This window comes from Hippopotamus amphibius, chromosome 2 (assembly GCF_030028045.1).
Source record: "Hippopotamus amphibius kiboko isolate mHipAmp2 chromosome 2, mHipAmp2.hap2, whole genome shotgun sequence".
Classification (NCBI taxonomy): Eukaryota; Metazoa; Chordata; class Mammalia; order Artiodactyla; family Hippopotamidae; genus Hippopotamus; species Hippopotamus amphibius.
The window spans coordinates 147,172,146-147,195,232 of record NC_080187.1 but is presented as its reverse complement, the minus strand read 5'-3'; the positions used below and the strand labels follow the sequence as shown (position 1 = coordinate 147,195,232).

General features: G+C 38.2%; 1 protein-coding gene across 2 annotated transcripts in view; it reads left to right on the top strand.

Annotated features, from left to right (window-relative positions):
* The window catches only part of FANCI (FA complementation group I), an 88,879-nt gene that overhangs the window by 19,512 nt on the left and 46,280 nt on the right, over nucleotides 1-23,087 (top strand). The window contains exons 4-12 of one of the 2 annotated variants that reach the window (XM_057720217.1): nucleotides 7,474-7,604; nucleotides 8,040-8,196; nucleotides 8,276-8,333; nucleotides 11,862-11,903; nucleotides 12,230-12,353; nucleotides 12,799-12,884; nucleotides 14,535-14,661; nucleotides 17,725-17,814; nucleotides 18,610-18,746. In XM_057720217.1, coding sequence (XP_057576200.1) covers nucleotides 7,474-7,604; nucleotides 8,040-8,196; nucleotides 8,276-8,333; nucleotides 11,862-11,903; nucleotides 12,230-12,353; nucleotides 12,799-12,884; nucleotides 14,535-14,661; nucleotides 17,725-17,814; nucleotides 18,610-18,746 — 952 coding nt within the window. Of the gene's footprint in view, nucleotides 1-7,473; nucleotides 7,605-8,039; nucleotides 8,197-8,275; nucleotides 8,334-11,861; nucleotides 11,904-12,229; nucleotides 12,354-12,798; nucleotides 12,885-14,534; nucleotides 14,662-17,724; nucleotides 17,815-18,609; nucleotides 18,747-23,087 lie in introns of those variants that run through there. The other variant, XM_057720218.1, reaches the window with a different exon arrangement.

Sequence of the window (23,087 nt, the reverse complement as noted above, 5' to 3'; positions counted from 1 at the left end):
TTGTCTTTGTTTCTATTTCATTTATTTCTGCTCTGATCTTTCTGGTTTCTTTCCTTCTACTGACTTTGGGTCTTCATTGTTCTTTCTCTAGTTGTTTTAGATGTAAGGTTAGATTGTTTGAGATTTTTCTTGTTTCTTGAGGTGAAATTGAATGCTTTTGCTGCATCCCATAGGTTTTGGGTCATCATGTTTTCATTATTTGTGTCTATGTATTTTTTAATTTCTTCTTTGATTTTATCATTGCTCTCTTGGTTATTTAGTAGTGCATTGATTATTTATTTATTTATTTATTTATTGGCTGTGTTGGGTCTTCGTTGCTGCTGGCCGGCTTTCTCTAGTTGCAAAGAGCAGGGGCTGCTCTTCGTTGCGTTGCACAGACTTCTCATTGTGGTGGCTTCTCTTGCTGTGGAGCATGGGCTCTAGGTGCACGGGCTTCAGTAATTGTGGCATGTGGGCTTAGTAGTTGTGGCTCACAAGCACTAGAGTGCAGGTCCGACCTCAGGTTTGTGAACCAGGATCCCGCAAACCACAGAGGGCAGCAAAAAAAAAAGGGGGGGGGGGAGAAGAACAGTAACAAAGAGTAAAAAATACAATAAGGATAGATAACTAACAGAAATGATAGAAAAATTTAAAAAAAAATAGATGAAGCAACAACCAGAAGGTAAAACAGAACCACAATAGCAAAAAAAGAGGATGGGGTGGGGAGAAGGAGGGTGTAAGCTGGAAAAGGCCTTGGCTGTGGGGGGCGGGGATTGGTTGGGGCGGGGTTTAGATGGTGGGCAGGGTTTAGATAGTGGGCGGGGCCTATGCCTAGAACCTGCAGGGCCCGAAAAGGCCCTGGGGGTTGGGGGTGGGGCTTAGGCTCCAGGAGGCAGGAGAGGCCCAGGAGTGCCTCTGGTCTTGAGGGTGGAGGACCAGGTACAGGACACTAGCAGGCTCCCTGGGCCAGAGTGGATGAGGGGAAATGCTGGGTGCTTACCTGATTGTCCTATCTTGGAGGGTCCCTCCCTCCTATGCCCCAGGACCCACGCCGCTGGAGGGGACCCTGAAAGGCAGGGGACTGGATCCAGAAGCCCAACAGGCTTCCTGGGGCCAACTGGGCGAGGGAAATGCTGTCGTACTTCCCCTGATCCCCAGTCCTGGAGAATACCTCTGTCCGCCTCTCTTCCTCTTCCCCCCTCCTCCCTCCCTTCCATGTGCATAGGCCCCATGCAGCCAGAGGGGACCCAGGAGAATGAAGGACCAGGCCCGGGAGCTCAGCTGGCTTCCTGGGGCCAAGCGGGCAGAGGAAGTGCCTTCTGCACCTCCCCTGATCCTCTGATCCGAGAGGGCTGCTCCCCCCCGAGTGGGGCCCAGAGAGAGCCTTGGAGGGCTGAGGACCTGGCCTGGGATCCCAGCAGGCTTCCCGGGGCCTAGTGGATGGGGAGATTGCCTATAGAGTCTCCCCTGATCTTCCAGTCCTGGAGGGTCTCCCTCCACTGTCTGCCTTTCTTCCTCTTCCCGCCCTTCTCCCTCCCTCCTATGCCCATAGGAACCACTTGGCCTTATGGGGCCCCAGAGAACAAAGGACCAGGCTCAGGAACCTAGCAGGCCTCCTGGGCCCGAGTGGGCCGGGGAAACACCCCTGATGCCTCCCATGGTCCTCTGATCCTGGAAGGTCCCCCCACCTGTCCACCGGGAAATCTTTCAGTTTTTTATTATTGAGTATGATTTTAGTTGTGAGGTTTTTCATGGGTGCCCTTTATCAGGTTAAGGAAATTTCGTTCTATTCTTAGTTTGTTGATTGTTTTTTATCATGAAAGGGTATTGGCATTTTCAAGTGCCTTTTCTGTGTCTACTGAGGTGATCATGTAGTTTTTACCCTTTATTCTGTTTCTGTGGTGTATTACATTGATTTTCATGCATTGAACCAATCTTGTATCCTTGGGTTAAATCCAGTTTGGTTATAGAGGGGTCCCCAACCCCCAGGCTGCAGAGGGTACAGGTCCACAGCCTGTTAGCAACCGGGCCACACAGCAGAAGGTGAGTGGAGAGCAAGCAAAACTGCTGGTGCTCCCCATCGCTCCCCATCGTTCCCCATTGTTCACATTACCACCTGAACCATCTCCCCCCAACCATCTGTGGAAAAATTGTCTTCCATGGTACCAGTCCCTGGTGCCAAAAAGGTTGGGGACTTTTGGGTTATAGAGTACAGTAAAACCTTGGTTTGTGAGCATAATTCATTCCGGAAACATGCTTGTAACCCAAAGCACTTGTATATCAAAGCGAATTTCCCCACAACAAATAATGGAAACTCAGATGATTCGTTCCACAATCCAAAAATATTCATATAAAATTGATTACAATACAGTAATATAATACAAAGTAATAAATAAAATATAAAGAAAAATAAATTAACCTGCACTTACCTTTTAAAATCTTCGTGGCTGATGTGAAGGAGACAAGAGAGAGGAGGGTTATTGTGTAAGATGACTTTCACTATCACTACCAGAATCACTGCTATCTGTTGGCTCAATGGAATCTTTTTCTTTTCATGCACCTTCAACAAGAAACCTATCTAATGACACTTGCTTTTGCCTCCTTTTGAGGATTTCACAAAAATGTGACATTGCATTGTCGTTAAACAGAGTCATCGCTCACACTGCTACAGCCTTATTCAAGTGGTGCTTTTCTACCAAATTTTGCACCGTTTCCCACATTTTACATGTCCCTAATCTCATTTGAAGTGAGGGATTCCTCCGCCTTTTCCTCCTCCTCCTCTGCAGACTGAGATCTCCTCCATAACCTCTTGCTGTTGCTCGTGATGCAGATCCATCAGTTCAGATCCATCAGTTTGTCAGTGGTCAGCTCCATTGGTTCAGTTGTGATCATGTGACATTCGACATCACATACTACTCATATTGCAAGACATCACTCTTTTATTAAAATTTATTAGAAGTGTTTGCTTGTTTTGCGGAACACTCGCAGAACAAGTTACTTGCAATGCAAGGTTTTACTGTATAATCCTTTTTATATGTTGCTGGATTCAGTTTGTTAGTATTTTGTTGAGGATTTTTGCATCTATAGTGACAAGGGATACTGTTCACAGTTTCCTTAGGATGTCTTTGTCTGGTTTTGGTATGAAGATAATACTGGCCTCGTCGAATGAGTTGGGGAATGTTCCCTCCTCTTCTGTTTTTTTGGAAGAGTTTGTGAAGGCTTGCTATTAATTCTTTAAATGTTTGGTGAATTCACCAGTGAAGCCATCTGGTTCTGGGCTTTTCCTTGTAGAAGAGTTTTGAATGCTAATTCAGTCTCTTTATAGGTCTGTTGTGGTTTTCTGTTATCTTTTTTTTTTAAAGCTCTTTATTGGTGTATAATTGCTTTACACTGTTGTGCCAGTTTTTGCTGTACAACAAAGTGAATCAGCTGTATTTATACATATATCCCCATATCTCCTCCCTCCTGCAGCTCCCTCCTGCCCTCCCTATCCCAGCCTGCTAAGTCATCACCCATCATGGAGTTGATCTCCATGTGTTATGCAGCAGCTTCCCACTAGCTATCTATTTTATCTATTATCTTTTTTAGTCAATTTTGATACTTTGTGTTGTGTCTTTATAGCAATTCATATAAATTTTATAATTTATTAGTATATAGTTGTTCAGTGTATTACCTTACTCTTTTTGTTTCTGTACGATTGTTAGTAATGCCCCTCTTTCATTCCTAATTTTAGTAATTTAATTCTTCTCCCTTATTTTCTTGGTCAGTCTGAAGATTTTTTAATTTTGTCCATCTTTGCAAAGAATAAGATTTGGATTTCTTGATTTTTCTCTATTGTTCTTCTGTTCTCTGTTTCATTTATGTCTGATTTTACTTTTATATTCTTTTCACTTGCTTTGAATTTAGTTTCCTCTTTTTATAATTTCTTATGGTGGAGGATTGGGTTATTGATTTGAGATCTTTCTTTTTTAATATAGGTATTTACAACTATAGATTTTGTTCTAAATACTACTTTAGTTGTGTCCAATAACTTTTGGCATGTTGTGTTTTTGTTTTCATTCATCTGAAGATATTTTTCTAATTTCTCTGCTTTCTTCTTTGACCCATTGGGATTTTTTTTTAATTAAGTAATGTATTTATTGGCTGTGTTGGGTCTTTTTTGCTGCGTGTGGGCTTTCTCTAGTTGCGGCAAGCAGGGGCTACTCTTCATTGTGGTGTGCAGGCTTCTCACTGTGGTGGCTTCTTTTTGCAGAGCGCAGGCTCTAGCGCATGAGCTTCAGTAGTTGTGGCACACGGGCTCAGTAGTTGTGGCTTGCGGGCTGTAGAGTGCAGGCTCAGTAGTTGTGGTCACAAGCTTAGTTGCTCTGAGGCATGTGGGATCTTCCTGGACTAGGGATCAAACTTTCATCCCCTGCATTGGCAGGCAGATTCTTAACCACTGCGCCACCAGGGAAGTCCCTATGTAGTTAGCTTTATTGGTGCTGTCTATTTCATGTGGATTCAAGTTACTGTCTGGTGTCCTTTCATTCCAGCCTGAAAGACTTCCTTTAGCATTAGGGCAGGTTTTCTAGTAGCAAATTCTCTTTTGTTTATCTGAGAGTGTCTTAATTTCTCCATTTTGGAGGGAAAGTTTTTCTGGCTGTGGAGTTCTTCGTTGACAGCTGTGGAGGGATAGTTTTTCTGGCTGTTGAGTTCTTTGAGCAGTTTGACTATGTTATCCCATTTTCTTCTGCCTTTCAATGATTTTTTAAATGAGAAATCAGCTGTTAATCTTATTGAGTACTCTTTTTTTACCGGATGAGTTGATTCCCTCTTATTGCTTTCAATATTCTCTTTTTGTCTTTGACTTTTTTTTTTAAAGTGTACAGTTCAGTGGCACTAAATGCAATAATTGCTCTATCTAGAACTTCCAGTATTATATTGAATAGAAGTGGCAAAAGTGGGCATCCTTGTATTTTTCCTATCTTACAGAAAAGTTTTCAATCTTTACTCACTGAGTATGATGTTAACTGTGGGTTTTTCACATATTTTTTTTTCAATGATGGGGCCTATTTGATTTTGATAGTTTGCTATGGTATGGATCTCTTGGGTTTATGCTGCTTGGAGTTCTTTGAACTTCTTGAATGTGGGTTTTTGTTTGTTTTGTTTTTTGTTTTTTTGGCTGCACTGTGTGGCTTGTGGGATCTTAGTTCCCTGACCAGGGATCAAACCTGGGCCATCAGCAGTGAAAGCGCAGAGTCCTAACCACTGAACTGCCAGGGAATTCCTTGAATGTGTAGATTAGTGTTCTCATTAAAATTGGGACGTTTTTGACCATTATGTCTTCTTTTTTCTCCTTTCTCTCCCTCCTTTCCTTCCAGGGCTTTTCTTATGTCTGTGTTGGTACTCATGATGGGATCCCTCAAGTCTCTGGTCATTTTACTTCTTTTTCTTTCTGTCCCACAGACTCGATAATCTCAGTTGCTCTATCTTCAAGTTGTTTGATTCTTTCTTCTACCAGATCAGATCTCCTGTTGAGCCCATCTAGTGGATTTTTCAGTTTAGTTATTGTACTTGTTTTAATTCCAGAATTTTTATTCGGTTCTTTTTAAATAATTTCTATCTCTTTATTGATATTCTCTATTTGGTGAGACATCATTCTTATATTTTCCTTTAGTTCTTTAGACATGGTTTCATTTGTTCTTTGAACGTATTTAAAATAGCTGATTTCAGACTGGTTTGCAAGGCAGAAATAGAGACATAGATCTAGGGAACAAACATATGGACACCAGGTGGGGAGAGCAGGAGGCGTTGGGGTGGGATGAATTGGGAGATTTGGATTGCCATATATACATTACTAATAAGAAAAAAAATATCAAATTGTACACTTTAAATGTATGCAGTTTATTGTGTGTCAATTGTATCTCAATAAAAGTTCTTAAAAAAATAAAATAGCTGATTTCAGTCTTTGTCGAGTAAATGTAATGTCTGGGCTCTCTCGGGAACAGTTTCTATTGATTCCTTTTTTTCCTGTGTATGGGCCATACTCTTGTGTCCCTGTAAGTTTTTTGTTTTTTGTTATTGAAAACTGGACATTTTAAATGATATTTAATGGGAATTCTAGAAATCAGATACCACTCCCCTCCCTGAGATATGTTGCTGTTCTGGTGTTGTTTTTGTTTTTATAGTGGCTCTTCTGAACTAATTTTGTAAAGTATGTATTGTTAGTTGTGTATGGTCACTGTTCTATGTGGCCATTGAAGTCTCTGGTTAGCTTTGTGGTCAGCTAATGATTTGGCAAAGATTTCCTTTAATGCCTGGAACCAGTGAGTTTCCCAGCATTTGCTGAGGGACACTGTGCATGTAAGGTGCACACCTTCGGTTCTCAGGCAGGTAGCTTATAACTCTTCCTTAGCCTTTCTGCTTGTGCAGAGCCTCAGGGTCAGCCAGAGGTGAGAGATTAGGGTCCTCTTGGGTGTTGCCTGGCCATACACACAGCCCTTTCCATGTGCACAACCCTAAGTCTTTGCATGGTCTTCTAGGTTCCCAGGAATATGTCAGAATGTTTCAAATGTTTCCCCTATACACATATTCTCCAGGCTTATCTTTTAAGTTTTTTGGTCAGCTTGTTGCATGCCCAGCTGTTATTGCTATCCAGGCAGCTGAAATAGTCATCACTTGCAACTGGTTTAGACAAATGCCCGTGGTAAAAGATTTTTGCACTGGACAAGTTCTAAGTCAGGTCAAATAAAGACAAGCCTTGTTAGTGAAAATTTCTAGGGAATAGCCAGACGGGTCAAATGATGGCAGTTATCTGGGAATTGGGCTTTGGTGGAGCTCCAGTCGTATTCTGTTTCCTCCAGAGGCTGCTAAGCTGATGGCCTTTACCGTGAGTGTGAACTGTTGGTTTTAAAGACTAATGGACTGGTGGGGGTAGGGGATAGGAGGTGGAATGAGAGCATGGTAAAACACCACAAAGCTTGCTATTCTTACTGAGATTCAGCAGTTTATCTTAAATAGACTCTCCCTGGATTGTTGTAAGTCTTTGGTTAATTTCCAGAATTCTGAACAAGTTGGTTTTCACTATTTTTGTTAGTGTTCTAGTTGCTTTTATGGAGGAGAGCATTTTCCAAGGTCTTTATTACTCTGCATTCCTGCTGACATCAATCATTGGTGATGTTTTGAAGTGAAGTATGTTAAAGACACTTAATTTGGGTTACTGGATCCCAGAAAAGCTATAAGATATATTACAAGGTGTTTCTTCTGCACTATAAAGTTATTTTAAAAATTAATGACCTGGGTGGAAGTAGATAAGGTGATGTTTCAGTTTTCTATCTAAATTAAATACTTTTTCAAAGCTCCTAAATATTGCTGTTCTAAACACCATAGTAATAAGTAGTTTGATAATACTATTTCTGTATTCAACTACAAAGCTGTTTGTTTTCCCTGTTTGCCCTTCAACCTTCTAAGACTTCTTTTTTCTTTGTTTCTGTACCACCTGTTTAAAACAATAAGGTTCCCCCTGTTCTGAGGAAGCTGGAGCTCTTAGGAGACTTAAGATATACAGTTGTTGTATCCAGTTGTTGGAATCAGGGGATTTGCAGAAAGAAGTAGCATCTGAAATCATAGGATTACTAATGCTGGAGGTGAGATGGAAAACAAAAACTTTTTTTGACTTTGGGGGGGTTTTTAATTTGTTGAGGGAGGGAAAACTTAAGTGTGCCAAACCTACCATAGTTCCTATTTATGAATAAGAACTACTGTTATAAAACAAAATAAGTTGATGGATGAGCCATAAACCACCTAAATCTTTATGTTACATTTCTGGTATCATGGCCATGTATCTGTTTGAGGAGTTGGCATGTTTGAAAACATCAGGGCACTGTTGGAAGATACTGACCTGTGAAATACTTTACAATTATAAGTTTATACCAGAGCAGAATGATTCTCTGAATCACTTATAGGACCAGTTCTGGGTTTCAATGCCAGTTCTGTTAATTCAGCAAAAGACTATTTCTTGTAAAGAGATATCAAACATTTAGATTTCTGCTTAACATTTTTTTAATCCCATGAACTTTTAGGTTCACAATTTTCCAGGAGCATTATTGGTTGAATTAGCCAATGAGTTTATTGATGCTATCAAAGAGGGCAGCCTAACGAATGGAAAATCTTTGGAGCTATTACCCATCATTTTCACTGCCCTTGCTACCACAAAGAAAAATCTGGATTATGGAAAAGGTAGTTTTCTTCCAATCTGAGTGGCTTTTTCTCTCTTTACTGAATTAAATTTATTCTTCAGTGTATTTTGCATTTCTAGGTGAACTAAGTGGGGAAGAATGTAAGAAGCAGTTGATTAACACCCTCTGTTCTGGCAGGTGAGTCTTTCTTATTAATATGTAGAACTTTCTCAGGACTACAAGTGACCAAAAAAAGAATTATCATTTATTTAGGAATTTATACCACTGAAGTTTTTAGTCCATTTTTTGGTTTATGGTCTACCACTGTAAAACCATTTAGTCTGTGATGAATTTTTGAGAGAGATTACTTACTATAGTCTCTGTTCTAAGACTCTACATATAGTTTCTACTTACTTGACTGACCATCTTAACACAGCAATTTAGCCCTGTAGCATTGTCTGGAGTCCCAAGGTCTTTAAGGCTGGAAAGTCACCCTGCCATTATCTTTTATATTTTTTTTTTTGAGGGAGTGGGATGTATAAGTGATGTTTGTATCTTTAAACCAGAAATATGAGAATCTACCCCAGGGAGAAACTGCAACATATAAGAAAATCTTCATACATGAGCATTTCAACACAGAAATTTGTGACCAACTTAAGCATACGATAATAGAGAGATGTGAGTTTTGGTATGTAAGCTGTGTATCAATAAGTTAAGGTAGGGTCACTCCATGTAACTTATATGCATTAAAAATGAAATATATAAAGACATATTGAAGACGAAAACTCCTCTGTGTGTGTGTGTGTGTGTGTGTGTAGTAAGAAATCCTTAATATATATTTATTAATATGTATGTATTGGGTTGGCCAAAAGGTTCGTTCAGTTTTTTTCCATAAGATGGCTCTAGTAGCACTTAGTTGTCTTTAACTTCATTTGAAACAATTTTGTTAGATTGTATGTGACAACTGTCATAACAGTGTACATTTAAAAAAGGATATATCAAAATTGGTGAATTTTTTGTAGCCATTTTAATATTGAAGATGGAAGAAAAAAGCAACATTTTCAGCATATTATGCTTTATTATATCAAGAAAGGTAAAAATGTAACTGAAATGCAAAAAAAGATTTGTGCAGTGTATGGAGAAGGTGCTGTGACTGATTGAATGTGTCAGAAATGGTTTTCAAAGTTCCATGTTGGAGATTTCTCACTGAATGTTGTTGCTCCACCATCGGGTACACCAGTTGAAGTTGATAGTGAATAAAGTGAGACATTGAGAGCAATCAGTATTATACCACGTGGGAGAGAGCTGACACACTCAGAATATCGTTATACCCCATGGGAGAGAGCCAACACACTCAGAATATCGTTCTACCACGTGGGAGACAGCCGACCACTCAGAATATCGTTCTACCATGTGGGAGAGAGCCGACACACTCAGGATATCGTTCTACCACGTGGGAGACAGCCAACCACTCAGAATATCGTTCTACCACGTGGGAGACAGCCGACACACTCAAAATATCATACCATGTGGGAGACAGCTGACACATTCAGAATATCCAAGTCAAGCATTGAAAATCATGTGCACCAGCTTGGCTATGTTCACCACTTTGACGTTTGGGTTCCACATAAGCGAGAAAAGCCTTCTTGACCGTATTTTCGCATGTGATTCTCTACTGAAATGTAATGAAAATGTCTCATTTTTAAAACAAATTGTGACAGGTGATGAAAAGTATATACTGTACAACAATGGAATTGAAGAGATTGTGGTACAAGTGAAATGAACCACCACCAACCACACCAAAAGCTGGTCTTCATCCAAAGAAGGTGATAATGTGTATATGGTGGGACTGGAAGGGAGTCCTCTATTATGAGCTCCTTCCGGAAAACCAAACAATTAATTCCAACAAGACTGCTCCCAGTTAGACCCACTGAAAGCACTCGATGAAAAGCGTCCAGAATTAGTCAACAGAAAACACATAATCTTCCATCAGGATAATGCAAGACCGCATGTTTCTTTGATGACCAGGCAAAAACTGTTACAGCTTGGCTGGGAAGTTCTGATTCACTTGCTGTATTCACCAGACGTTGCACTTTTGGATTTCCGTTTATTTCGGTCATTACAAAATTCTCTTAATGGAAAAAATTTCAATTCCCTGTAAGACTGTAAAAGGCACCTGGAACAGTTTTTTGCTCAAAAAGATAAAAAGTTTTGGGAATATGGAATTATGAAGTTGCCTGGAAAATGGCAGAAGGCAGTAGGACAAAAGGTGAATATGTTGTTCAAGAAAGTTCTTGGTAAAAATGAAAAATGTGTCTTTTATTTTTACTTAAAAGACAAAGGTACTTTTTGGCCAGCCCAATGTATGTGTGTGTGTGTATATATATAGAGAGAGAGCGCGGGGTGGGGGGGGGGGGGGTCAGTGAAATAGAATACTAAGTTATATTACACAGTTATATAATACTATGATTATACTTCATTGTGTTAAAAAGAACTAGAAGGGAATACCCGAGATTATCTAAACCAGAGATAACTGCTTTTATGGTTCCTTACATAAGATCTCTTACAGAAATAATTTTAGGCATGTATCAGCACATGTGTATTTATCCATTTATTTGTTTTTAATTGCACACAAGAGTTTATTCATTACACACTGTAATATACCTTGCATTTTTCATTTAACACATCTGTTCATGTCAGCGTATACCACTTTACATAATTCTTTTTAATAGTTCCATAGGGGGCGTCAAGGAAGGGAGGGAATATGGGGATATGTGTATAAAAACAGTTGATTGAACCTGGTGTACCCCCCAAAAAAAATAAAATAAAATAATAATAAAAAAAAAAAAAAAAAAAAAAATAGTTCCATAGAATTCTCTTATAATATTTGGCTAGCCTCTAATTATTAGATTATTTGTTTTTTGCCAGTAAATAATATTTGGCTATTTGGCTTTTTGCAATTATAAAGAGTGTTGCAATTAACATCCTTATATGTCTAGGTGACCTTTTATAAGCATGTACATGGGATAACTTTCTAATAGTAAGTTGGGTGGGTCTTTGGTTATGTGCATTTTTTTTAAATTAGTTAATTTATTGGCTACATTGGGTCTTCGTTGCTGCACACGGGCTTTCTCTGTTTGCAGTGAGCGGGGGCTACTCTTCTCATTGCGGTGGCTTCTCTTGTTGCAGAGAACGGGCTCTAGGCGTGCCGTCCTCAGTAGTTGCAGCACTTTGGCTCAGTAGTCGTGGCCCACAGGCTCTAGAGTGCAGGCTCAGTAGTTGTGGTGCATGGGCTTAGTTGCTCCAGGGCGTGTGGGAATCTTCCCAGACCAGGGCTCGAACCCGTGTCCCCTGCATTGGCAGGCAGATTCTTAACCACTGCGCCACCAGGAATGTCCCTGGTTATGTGCATTTTTAAAGTTGGTAAGTAGTGTTGCCAGCTTGTCTTTCCAGAAGGATTATATCAGTGTACATCCCCTAAAACAATATGTGAAGTGTTTGTTTCCCAAAATCTCACTGGCATTGAATATCATCAGACTTTGATTTTGCCAGTTTGATAGGTTGAAAGCTTTTATTTCTTGTGTTAAATGTCATTTCTTTGATCTTGTTTCCCAGTGGTACCAAATCAAACTTGAAATGGCCCTAATTTTTTCCTCCTTACTAATTTTACAAAGCAATACGTAAGTTAAAATGACATAAACTTTCTTTGTCATTTTCTTTAATCAGATGGGATCATCAATATGTAATCCAACTCACCTCCATGTTCAAGTAAGCATCATCATTCCCTTTTCTTTTTATATCCTGCCATGAGAACTTACCTGCTAGAAATTGAAATGTAGCAAGCTCAAATACCACTGTTCCCCAAATAAGAGTATTGGTACCTCTGTTTTGTTACAGAATTTCCCCCTACTCTTTTTTGCTTTAATTTCTTATTTAAAGTATAACTTTATGATATTTTTTCCAAGATAACTTTGCTTAGGTAAGGTTATTGGTCCCCTTTAAGGTTCTCCATTAGAGAAAAATGAAAAGAGGTAGTTATAATATTCTAATATTTCTCAAATTAGGATCTGACCTTTAGAGTCTTTGATTCACAGAGATGTCCCTCTGACTGCAGAAGAGGTGGAATTTGTGGTGGAAAAAGTGCTGAAGATGTTCTCTAAATTGAATCTTCAAGAAATACCACCCTTGGTCTATCAGCTTCTGGTTCTCTCCTCAAAGGTATAAATAAAAAATTTGGTTTTTTTTTCAACTCTAGTGAAATGACCAGTTAATATCATTCAGCTTATTCATACTCTTGTTTTATATACTAGAGCTTAGATGCTTTTATTTCATGTATGATGATTTGATCTAGTAAAAAGGTCATGGTCCTCAGCCAAAGTAAACATAAATTATCTCTTGTAGTACCACCTTTTGTGTGTGTGTGTGTGGTAATAAAAGGGAGACAGATCTCAGAAAGGGTGGATTACAGGCCCCTTAAAGTCTGATATTAAGATGTATTTCAAACTCAATTTCAACATGAAAGTGTTCTATAAATTCTTAGTGTGACTCTAGGTTATAATTTATCTATTTAAATTCATACTTTGAAAATCCTTTAAGCTGAAAAGTACTTTAAGTTCAACTTGCCCTTTACGGGGAGACCTTATTTATTTTGTATTTTTTTCAGGGAAGCCGGAAGAGGGCTTTGGAAGGAATCATAGCTTTCTTCAGCAGGCTAGATAAGCAACACAGTGAGGAACAGAGTGGTGATGAGTGAATAATACAGTGTAGAAATAAAATCATTTTTCCAGATTCATCTTCTTACTGTTATCTAACTCTTCAGTCCGTACCTTCACCTCAGCGCAGAATTTCCCTAGTCGTCTTAGCTGCTCAGTAATAAAGTTAAAAGAATAGTGCAGTCTCTTCAACTCTTTCATTTTAATCTTTCCAGGAAAACAGCAATAATTGTTCTGTAAGTTATGAGCTTAAAAGCTGTTTATTAAGTATTTACTCTGTGCCAGAAACTGTTTGGCCCTAGGACTACAATGATGAACCAGTCAGACAAGGTTCCTGCTCTCATGGAGAAATATTAGTGAGAAGGGAAAAGGAAATAACTAAAGAAATAATAACTAAAGAACTAACTAAATAACAAAAATATTAGAGTGGAAAGTGCTATGCATATATTTCAAATGGATGACATGATAGTGACAACGTAGCTACTTTAGGTTGAGTGATCAGGGAAAACTTCTCTGAGAAGGTTCTATTTTAACTGAAGCCTGAATGATAAGAGCCACAACATGCAGATCAGGGAAAAGTACATCCTTGATTAGTGGAACAGTTAGTACAAAGGCAGGACACAGCATGGTGTGGCTGAGAAAGAGGATTTTTTTGAAACAAATATTTATAGAGTGCTTGCTCTGTGCCAGGTGCTATTCTAAGCACTTTAAACCTTACAGCAACTCTATTTGCCTCTATTTTATGCATGCAGAAAGAGAAATTTATGCATGCACAGAGAAATTTATGCATGCACAGAGAAATTAAGGAATTTCCCAGGATTATGTGGCCGTAAATTGATGGACCTGGGATTTGAATTCAAGCAGTTTGGCTGCAGTATTTGTGCTTTTAATCCTGTGTCAGCCTACTGCTTCTAATCTGGAATAACTTTTAGTTATTTGGCTTGAGCAATTGATTAGAAGGTGGTCTTGCAATACTGAGTTAGGAAAGACTGAAAGAAAGCAGGTTTAGGGGAAAATAGGCTCAGTTTTGACCATGTAAGTTTGAGATGTATATTAGTATCTCACATAGAGGTGTTGAGCAGGCAGTCTGGGGTTTTAAGGAGAGGTCAGGACTGTAGATACAGATTGGAAGGCACTAAAGCTTTCAGACTGGATAGGGTCACCTAGGGAAATCATGAAGAGAAGAGAAAGAAACCCAAGACTGAGCTCAGAGGCATTCCACCATTTAAAGGGAGGATGAGCCAACACAAATAATTAAGAGGCGAATGGCAATACCCCAGAAGCTAAGAGAAGGAAAATGTTTCAAGAAAGAAGGGGTCAACTGTGTCAAATCTGAGGCTTTAATTGAGATGAGACTTGGTTATTGGTTTTGACAATGTAGAGGTCATTTGTAGCCCTTGCAAGAATAATCAAATAGCATTGGAAGGGAGGTTCGGGAGGGGACAGAAACCTAATTAAATTGAATTTAACTGGGAAGAGGTAAAGAAGTGGAAATAATGACTATAGACAGTTCTTTCGAGAAGTTTTATAAAAAGGGGCCGGGAATGAGACAGTAGTTTTTGTACTTTCTGCCTACCTCCAGTGATCATATTAGTTCAGCTTGAGTTTTTCTGTTTGTTCATATGAACATATGTACTGTTGTCTCTTGCCCAAACTATAGCTCATACCTTTCTGTTGAATCTTTTAGGCTGTTGGATCTTGTCACCGTACCATCTGGTGAACTTCGTCACGTGGAAGGCACTATTATTCTACACATTGTGTTTGCAATCAAGTTGGACTGTGAACTAGGCAGAGAACTACTGAAACTCTTAAAGGTAGCACCACGCTCTTAAGGTGATCCAGGATCTCTTTATGAAACAGGGATGTTTGAACTCAGGCCTCTTTTTTGCCGGTTAATGACAGCAGACAAATACATGGAAATATTGTAGAATGACCCTAGGTCTAGAGGATCTCTTTTTTTTTTTTTGAAAGTGGAAGATATATGATATCACTACATTCTTAAGAAAGTTCTGTTTTAAAACCACACCTTAAGTGTTTTAGTGTTTAAAGAAAAAGGGGTGAAGACTGTTCAGCAGGAAACTCAAAATTTAACCTTAACTCCATTATTAAATGAGCTTTGGTCTTAACCTCTGTTTCCTTATTTGTGAATTGGGGAAATTGCCTATTTCTAGTAGTACATTATGGGGTTTTGTGAAGCTGAGTCATTTGTCATTAAATATTTGTGAAGTAATGTTTTGAACTCTTTTAAAATATTTTACTACATTTACTTTATCTCACTTTCTCTCAAGTATATATATTTTTTCTGAATCATTTAAAAGAAGAAATCATGGCACTTCAATGCCTGGATACTTACACGTGTGTCTCCTAAGAACAAAGATTAATACCTTTTTATTGAATTTTTTGAAGCATCCTGCCCAGTTTTCTTGTCTCACATTGTCAGATTTGTCTGATTGTTTCCTCGTGATTAGATTCAAGTTAAACATTTTTGGCAAGAAAGTTATAAGTGATGAATACTTTCTTTTGTTGGAGTCAGCAAACTTTCTCTGAAGGGACAGATACTAACTATTTTAGGCTTTGCAGGTGTTATGGTCTCTGTCACTGCTATTCAGCTGTACTGTTGTAGCAAAAAGGCAGCTGGAAACAACAGATAAATGAGTGGGTGTGGCTGTGTGCCAGTGAAACTATATGTCATGGAATATTATTCTTCCTTTGACATTTTTTTCCCCCTCAACAATTAAAAATGTGAAAACCAGTGTTTGCTCATGGGCTGTACAAGAATAGGTGGTGGGCTAGATTTGTTCCAGAGGCTGTAGTTTGCCAACCACTATTCTATTGCATTATGTCAGAAGGCTCATATTATCAGGGAGTCTTAGCCAAATCATTTGATTAACACAATGACCATCAGTTTTCTTCATTTGCAAAGATATATGTTTCCCTTTGTAATGAGAAAATTATCCATGGCATCATAATTTGAGGCATGTGAAAAACCTTTTCCTCAGCAACCTTTCACACAGTGGATTTTGTTTTCCCATCTACTGATGAATCTTGGCCTAAATCAGTAAATTATACTGGGAGTTGCAAAATGGTAAAATTAAAATTAGAAATTTTTAATTCTGTCATTATTTCTACATTACTAGCTGTTTTTCTTTTGTGAAAAGGGCCCACCCACCCTCTATTTTTTAGATATTGTTATGCAACCGTGAACCTTTTAAAATTCAACATATTTGTATGCAGTAGCCAAAGTGACCCATATTTGGCCAGTTGGATCCTTGCAGTTCGCTTATGTGTCCTTCTGACATGGCCCATTAGTCTTTGAGCACTTTTGTGGCATAAGCTATCCAAGACACACCTGTACTTTGCTTACCCATCCTAATTTCTCTAAGGAAGCTTGGGTCCCTTTTGTAGGAAAGGATGTTTAAAGACCATAATGTGGGAACTAGCCTTTAAAGCTTCTTTATCTTTTATGTATCTGTTCACTCTTTTTATTTAGGTTTATAGTACCTATATGATTGATCTTTTCAAAGAACCAGCTTTGTATTTATTTATCTACTGTTTTATTTTTGTTTATTGGGTTTCTGTTTTATTTGTCTTTGATTTTATGTTTATTCCTTTTTTTCTTTTGTTTCTTGTCTGTCATTTCTTTTAGGTCTCAAAGACCTATTTTTTAAAACTTTATTGAGGTATAATTTACAAAACATAAAATACACCTATTTTAAGTATATAATTCAGTGAGTTTTTAATAAGTTTACCCAGTTGTGCAGCCATCATCATAATTCAGTTTTAGAACATTTTCATCACTTTGTAAGATCCTTCATGCCTGTTTCTATAGATTTACCTTTCCTAGAAGTTTCATATAAATGGAATCATACAATATGTAACCTTTTGTAATTTTTCAAGGTTTATCCATGTTGTAGCATTTATCAGTATTTCATTCCTTTTTATTGTTGAATAGTATTTCATTGTATAGATATATCCATTGTTTAGCTGTTCACCAGTTGATGGACATTGGAGTTGTTTTTACTTTTTGGCTATTATGAATAATGCTGTTGTGAACATTCACATGCACGTTTTCATTTCTCTTGGGTAGATAGATAGATAGATTTTTTTTTTTTCCCTGTCCGCGCCATGTAGCATGTGGGATCTTAGTCCTGAACCAGGGACTGAACCCACGGCCGCTGCAGTGGAAGTACAGAGTGTTAATCACTGGACCACCAGGAAAATCCCATATGTTTATAGTTTAAAGAAACTACCAAACTATCCTCCTTATCCACCAGCACTGTATGAGGGCTCCTGTTTGTCCACATCCTGGGCAATATTTGTTACTGCCTTTTTTTTTAATGCCTATTCTAATAGCTGTGAAACAGTATCTCATAGAGGTTTTACTTTGCAATTCCTTAGTAACTAATGATAACCGAACATCTTTTCGTGTGCTTATTAGCTGTTCTGATATCTTTGATGAAATGTCTATTCAAATCCTTTGCCCATTTTTTGGTTGTGTGACTTACAGAGTTTTAAGAATTCTTTATATATTATGGGTACAAGTCCTTTATCATGTATGTAATTAGCAAATTTTTTTTAGTCTGTGGCTTGTCGTTTCATTTTCTTAATGGTGTATTTGAAGCACAGAAATTTCGATTTTTAATCAGATTCAATGTATCAATTTTTTTATATAAATTATGTTTTTGGTGTTATAGCTAAGAAATCTTTAATCCACAGTCTTGAAGATTTCCTACTGTGTTTCCTTTTAAAAGTTTTATAGTCTTAGTTCTTACATTTAGCTCTTACATTTCTGATCCATTTAAGGGCCTGTTTTTAAGTAGGATATGTTATACTTTTAAGATGTAAGTTATGACTCCTTTTTGGTTTATCTGTTCTAGGCAGGACAGCAAGATTTCAGTAGTAATATGTGTCCTTTCAGCATTGCCCTCTTGCTCTCTGTAACAAGAATACAAAGATTTGAGGAACAGGTATTTATGAATGACTTTTTGGTTCTTTCTGTAGTTGATAAAGAGTATAAGAGCCCTGTTTTTTTATTATCCTTTCCTAAACAATTCCACTCCCACCCTGCCAGCAGCAAATTCCCCTTTAAGAATGTAGGCCCACACTGTTCTCTGGGAGCTGCTTGAAGACTTCTTCAGATCTTGGTTTATACCTCCGCTTTCTGTTGTGTGGTAAGCTAGGTGGTGAGATGGGAGTGAGAGTGGAAACATCACACAGTCCAAATAGCAAGAATGGGAAGTTTAGCTGGGTATTCATAGCAGTTGTAGTATGTTGTAGCTTTCTAAGAAATTGTCCCTAATTGACTTGAAATTAATGAGAATATGTTATTTGCAAGAATGAAGATATAAAATCCTTTACCCAGCTTCTTTTGTCATGCACAAACCACACCTCACAGATGTGCTGCTATTTTTCAGCAGTGCCCCAATTCCACATAATTTTTACTATGTTCATTAAAAATATTTAATGCACAGCTAAAAATAAATAAATAAATAAAATAAAATCCTTTACCCTTTTTTCTCACATATGTTTCTCTGGTTGTGGATAATATTGATTTTTAGCCCTTTTTCTCTCAAGGAAGTCCTGTCTTCAGCTCTTTTCAATTCCCACTGAAAGTCACAATTTTTGTATCTTACTCATCTAGTGAAACAGTTGTTGTAGGGATATGAGTGTATGGCAGCAAGTAGGAACAGTTACAGGGTTAAGATTCTATAGTATGGGCTATCATTTTTTGCTTCATTTTCCTATTTCTTTCATTATGTTAGGTGTTTGACCTTTTAAAGTCTTCAGTTATAAAAAGCTTTAAGGATCTTCAGCTTCTCCAAGGCTCAAAATTTCTTCAGAATCTAGTTCCTAATAGATGTTGTGTTTCGACCATGATCTTGAAAGTGGTAAAGAATAGGTAAGTTCATGAACCATAAGGTTTGTAAGGTATTCAGTGTTAGAAAATGTAACATGATACCATACTTATGGCCCATCAGAGAAAACTGATGACTACAGCTATTGACTTCACATATTAAGGTTTAAATACCTTAAAATTGGTCAAGCAAGCTTTCCTGTATCAAAAGATCCTTGAATCCCAAGGCCTGATTTCTTGGCCACCTTGATAGCAAGAATACAAAGGTACCTTTGCTCCTGTCATTCTATTACTACTCTGTTGACCTGAGTCTTCATTGGCTTTTTAGGTGCGTAAAAAGCAGAGTTTTATTTACTTTAACTGTTGGAGTTTGGTAATGATGGATGGAATTGAATTAGCAGTTTTAGACAATTGAATTAGCAGTTTTAGGCAAATCCATTTTAAACAAAATTGAAAAAACTGGTAACCATCTTGGTTGTTATTTTCATGTTTAATGTTGTATTTCAGAATATACATTAGCTGTTATAACAATCTTTTTTTTCTAAGCTCTTTATTGGAGTATACTTGCTTTACACTGTTGTGCCAGTTTTTGCTGTACAGCAAAGGGAATCACCTGGATTTTTACATATATCCCCATATCCCCTCCCTTGCACGACTCCTGCCACGCTCCCTATCCCACCCCTCTAAATCATCACCAGTCATTGAGTTGATATCCCTGTGTTATGCAGCAGCTTCCCACTAGCTATTTTACATTTGGTAGTGTATGTATGTCAATGCTACTCTCTCACTTCGTCAGCTTCCCCTTCGCTCCCCTACCCCATGTTCTCAAGTCCATGTTATAACAGTCTTTACTATGTCATGCTTTGTCTGTTGTTTGTCTGCATGGTTTGCTGTATTTAGCTCTGTTGACATACTTTGTTTACCTGCAGATACTTGGAAGTGCAAAACATTAATGTACTAGGAAAAAATCACGTATGAACCAATACAACTTCCCAGTTATACTTACTCCCCTTTTTGCCAATCGTATATGAGCTCTTTCACGTTACAGGTGTAGACATTTTGTAGCAAACCAACTATAACTGTCTTTGCCCTACGAGATGAGAACTTTAGCCCACAGCACACCATTTCTCCACTTCCTTCGTGTTAAGATTATAATTAACGAAATACTTATTTAGGCTTCATAATTTTACTGGTTTCTTTGTTTATATCTTTCTTTTGAATCTCATACTTTTCACTTGGAAATATACCCTAAGTATATAATTTTTGCAGTAATCCTTTCTGATATGGTTTGTGGACAGTCAACTTTTCATATCTGGAAATCTTTGTTTTGCTCTTCCACTTGAACAATAATAGTTAGACCAGGTATAATATTCTAAGTTTATAATCAGTTTTACGTTGTCTTTTTGCATCTAGAATTGCTGATGAGAAGTCTGATGGTTATCTGATTCTTGTATTATTTTAGATAATCTGTTATTTTCTTCATGGAAACTTTTAAGACTTTCTTTTTATCCTTGATCTGAAATCTAACACAATTTATGTTTACATAAGTTCCTTTTTAATTCATTTCTGCTTGGTAATTGGTGTACCCTTTCACTGTAAGGATTCACGTCTTTCCTAAATTCTGTAATGTTTTTCTTTTATTTTCTTTGAGTACTCTCCTTTTTTCTCTCTGTTGTCTCCTATTAACTGTTGGAATTTCTTGATCTGTGTGCTATATCTCTTAACTTTTCTTTCATGCTTTTCATACTTTTGTCTTTTTGTGTCAAGTTCTACAAAAATTCCTTAGCTCACTCTTCTCAATAATTATTTCTTCATCTCTGCCCATTTTATCCTTGGGTCCATCTATTGAATTTTTTACTCTATCCATTATGTTTTTTATTTCCAGAATTTTCAATTGGTTCTTTTTTCATAGCAGTTCTTCTTCTTCTTTTTTTTTTGATAAATTTATTTATTTGTTTATTTATTTATTTATTTATCGGCTGTGTTTGGTCTTTGTTGCTGCGTGCAGGCTTTCTCTAGTGTGGAGAGCAGGGGCTACTCTTCCTTGCAGTGTGCAGGCTTCTTGTTGTGGTGGCTTCTCTTGTTGCAGAGCACAGGCTCTAGGTGCACAGGCTTCAGTAGTTGTGGCACACAGGCTCAGTAGTTGTGGCTCACAGGCTCTAGATTGCAGGCTCAGTAGTTACAGTGCACAGGCTTAGATGCTCTGCAGCATGTGGGATCTTCCTGGAGCAGGGATCGAACCCATATCCCCTTCATTGGCAGGCAGATTCTTAACCACTGCCACCAGGGAAGTCCTTGTAACAGTTCATTTTTTGTCTCATGCTATAATATTCTTTCTCATTTCTGTGAGAATATTCATTAGACTTTTAAAATCTTCTGTTTGTTCCATTAACTTTTTCCCTTAGGGATTAGTTCTCTTTATTGAGTTTGGTGCTTCTCTGTCATGGTAGTATTGTTTTCTTATATTTGGTGATGATTGCTTATCTCTTTATTATTGTTTTTGACGTTCCCCATTAGTTTGTCTGAGTGCTGTATCTATTTAACACATTCTACCTCTGTGATTTGAGGATAGTGGTAGGGTGTACCAAGGGCTAATCTTCTAGGTGTGGGGCCTCCCTAATCCTCCAGCATGTTGTCATCCTCTCAGAGTGCTGCTCTGTCTCTCAGGACCAAGCTCCTCTACACACAGATCCCATCTAAGAATAGGCCTCATGGTTGCTTACTTCTTGGCATAAACTGCAGGTACAGTGGGGTCTTGCAGAAAAAGGTAGAGAAGGCTGCTGTGTACCAGACTGTTCATGCTGGGGTGTCCTAACCAGTCACCACAAAAGTTGCCCCAGGGTTCCTTCCAATTCTCAGTATATCTGCCTTTGGTATCTGCTTTTGGAGGCACCCCTTCAATTTGCATTGTTGTGTTCTCTGGCTTCCTTCTAATATTACTTTTACTTTTTAAGGATTCTTCATAATTTCTAAACAGTCAAAAACACCTCTCATTTCTCCACATTATCATGGATTATATGTATACACCACATACAGACATTTGCACACAGGTATATGTATCTTTTCTGTCACTTGTAAGGTATTTGGGGTGGAAAGAATGGAACATGTGCTCAGTCTGTTATCTTGATCCCAGATCTCTAGAGTGTGGCTATTACTAAAATCTGTCAAAATGTTATGAGAATCTATTCACAACTATCTCCTTCATTCTTTAATGCTGCATTATAATTTGTTGCCGTGTAGCAGGTAGATATAATGATATAAAGATTATTATAAACGTATCATTTCCACTATAGTGGGTAACATTAAATGGTATAAAATCACTAAGGATTCTACTGCTTTACAAAGGTTTGTAGTTTTATCTCATGCTTTCGAAACCCAATCATTCGTCAATTCATACTATTAATATGAATATGATATAAATATGAATATAAATATTCCTACTATAACTATTTACTGAATGCCTTCTATATGCCAGCCTTTGTTCTAGGCTATATGGGTAAAAATATGACTACAGTGTACTCTCCACCATAGAGAATCTCAATCTAGAGAGGGAGGCAAACTTGTAAGCATATGTATAATACAAGGGTTTGAGTAAAAAACTATCCGCACTCTGGTTATATTAAAACGTCTGTTGGCCACGCTGTCTTAATCAGTGCTTTCCATTCAAGGCTACTGTCTCCCCAGTCACTGCTGTGCAGATGTTACATCAGTTCGTATGTAACTGCGGTGAAAGCAAAAATGGATGCCCCACTTGTGATTTGTATGAAAGAAGAGCAGCATGCAGTGATTCGTTTTTTGTGGTCTGAGGGTGTACCTGGTACCGTTATTTATCGAAGACTTTGTGCGCTGTATGGAGAAAGTGTTTTGTTGCGAAAAAGTGTGTATGAATGAATAGAGAAGTTCAGGGAAGGTCGCACAAGTGTTAGCCATCAAGAAGGAGCCAGACGCCCGTCCACGTCCACGGCTGATGACAACATTGAGCAAACATGTGAAATAATTCTGTCGAATAGATGAGTGACGATGGATTATGTGGCAGATCATTTGCAAATCAGCCATGGCTCTGCCTATGAAATAATCCACGACAGACTTAGGTTCCAAAAAGTTTGTGCTAAAGCCTGAACTTCAGATTAAACGCAGAGGACTGCTATCCAAGGGCATTGTGATCTTGCATGACAATTCACGTCCACACACTTCTGCCCACGCTGTTGGCACTCTGCAGAATCTTCGTTTTGAGGTGTTACAGCATTCTCCCTATAGTCCTGATCTTTCTGCATTGGACTTTCACCTGTTTGGTCCCCTGAAAGCAGCCCTATGAGGATGAAGATTCGCTTCTGATGAAAGAGTGAAGACAGCCATGCGTTTGTGGCTCGCAGCTGAGCGTAAAAC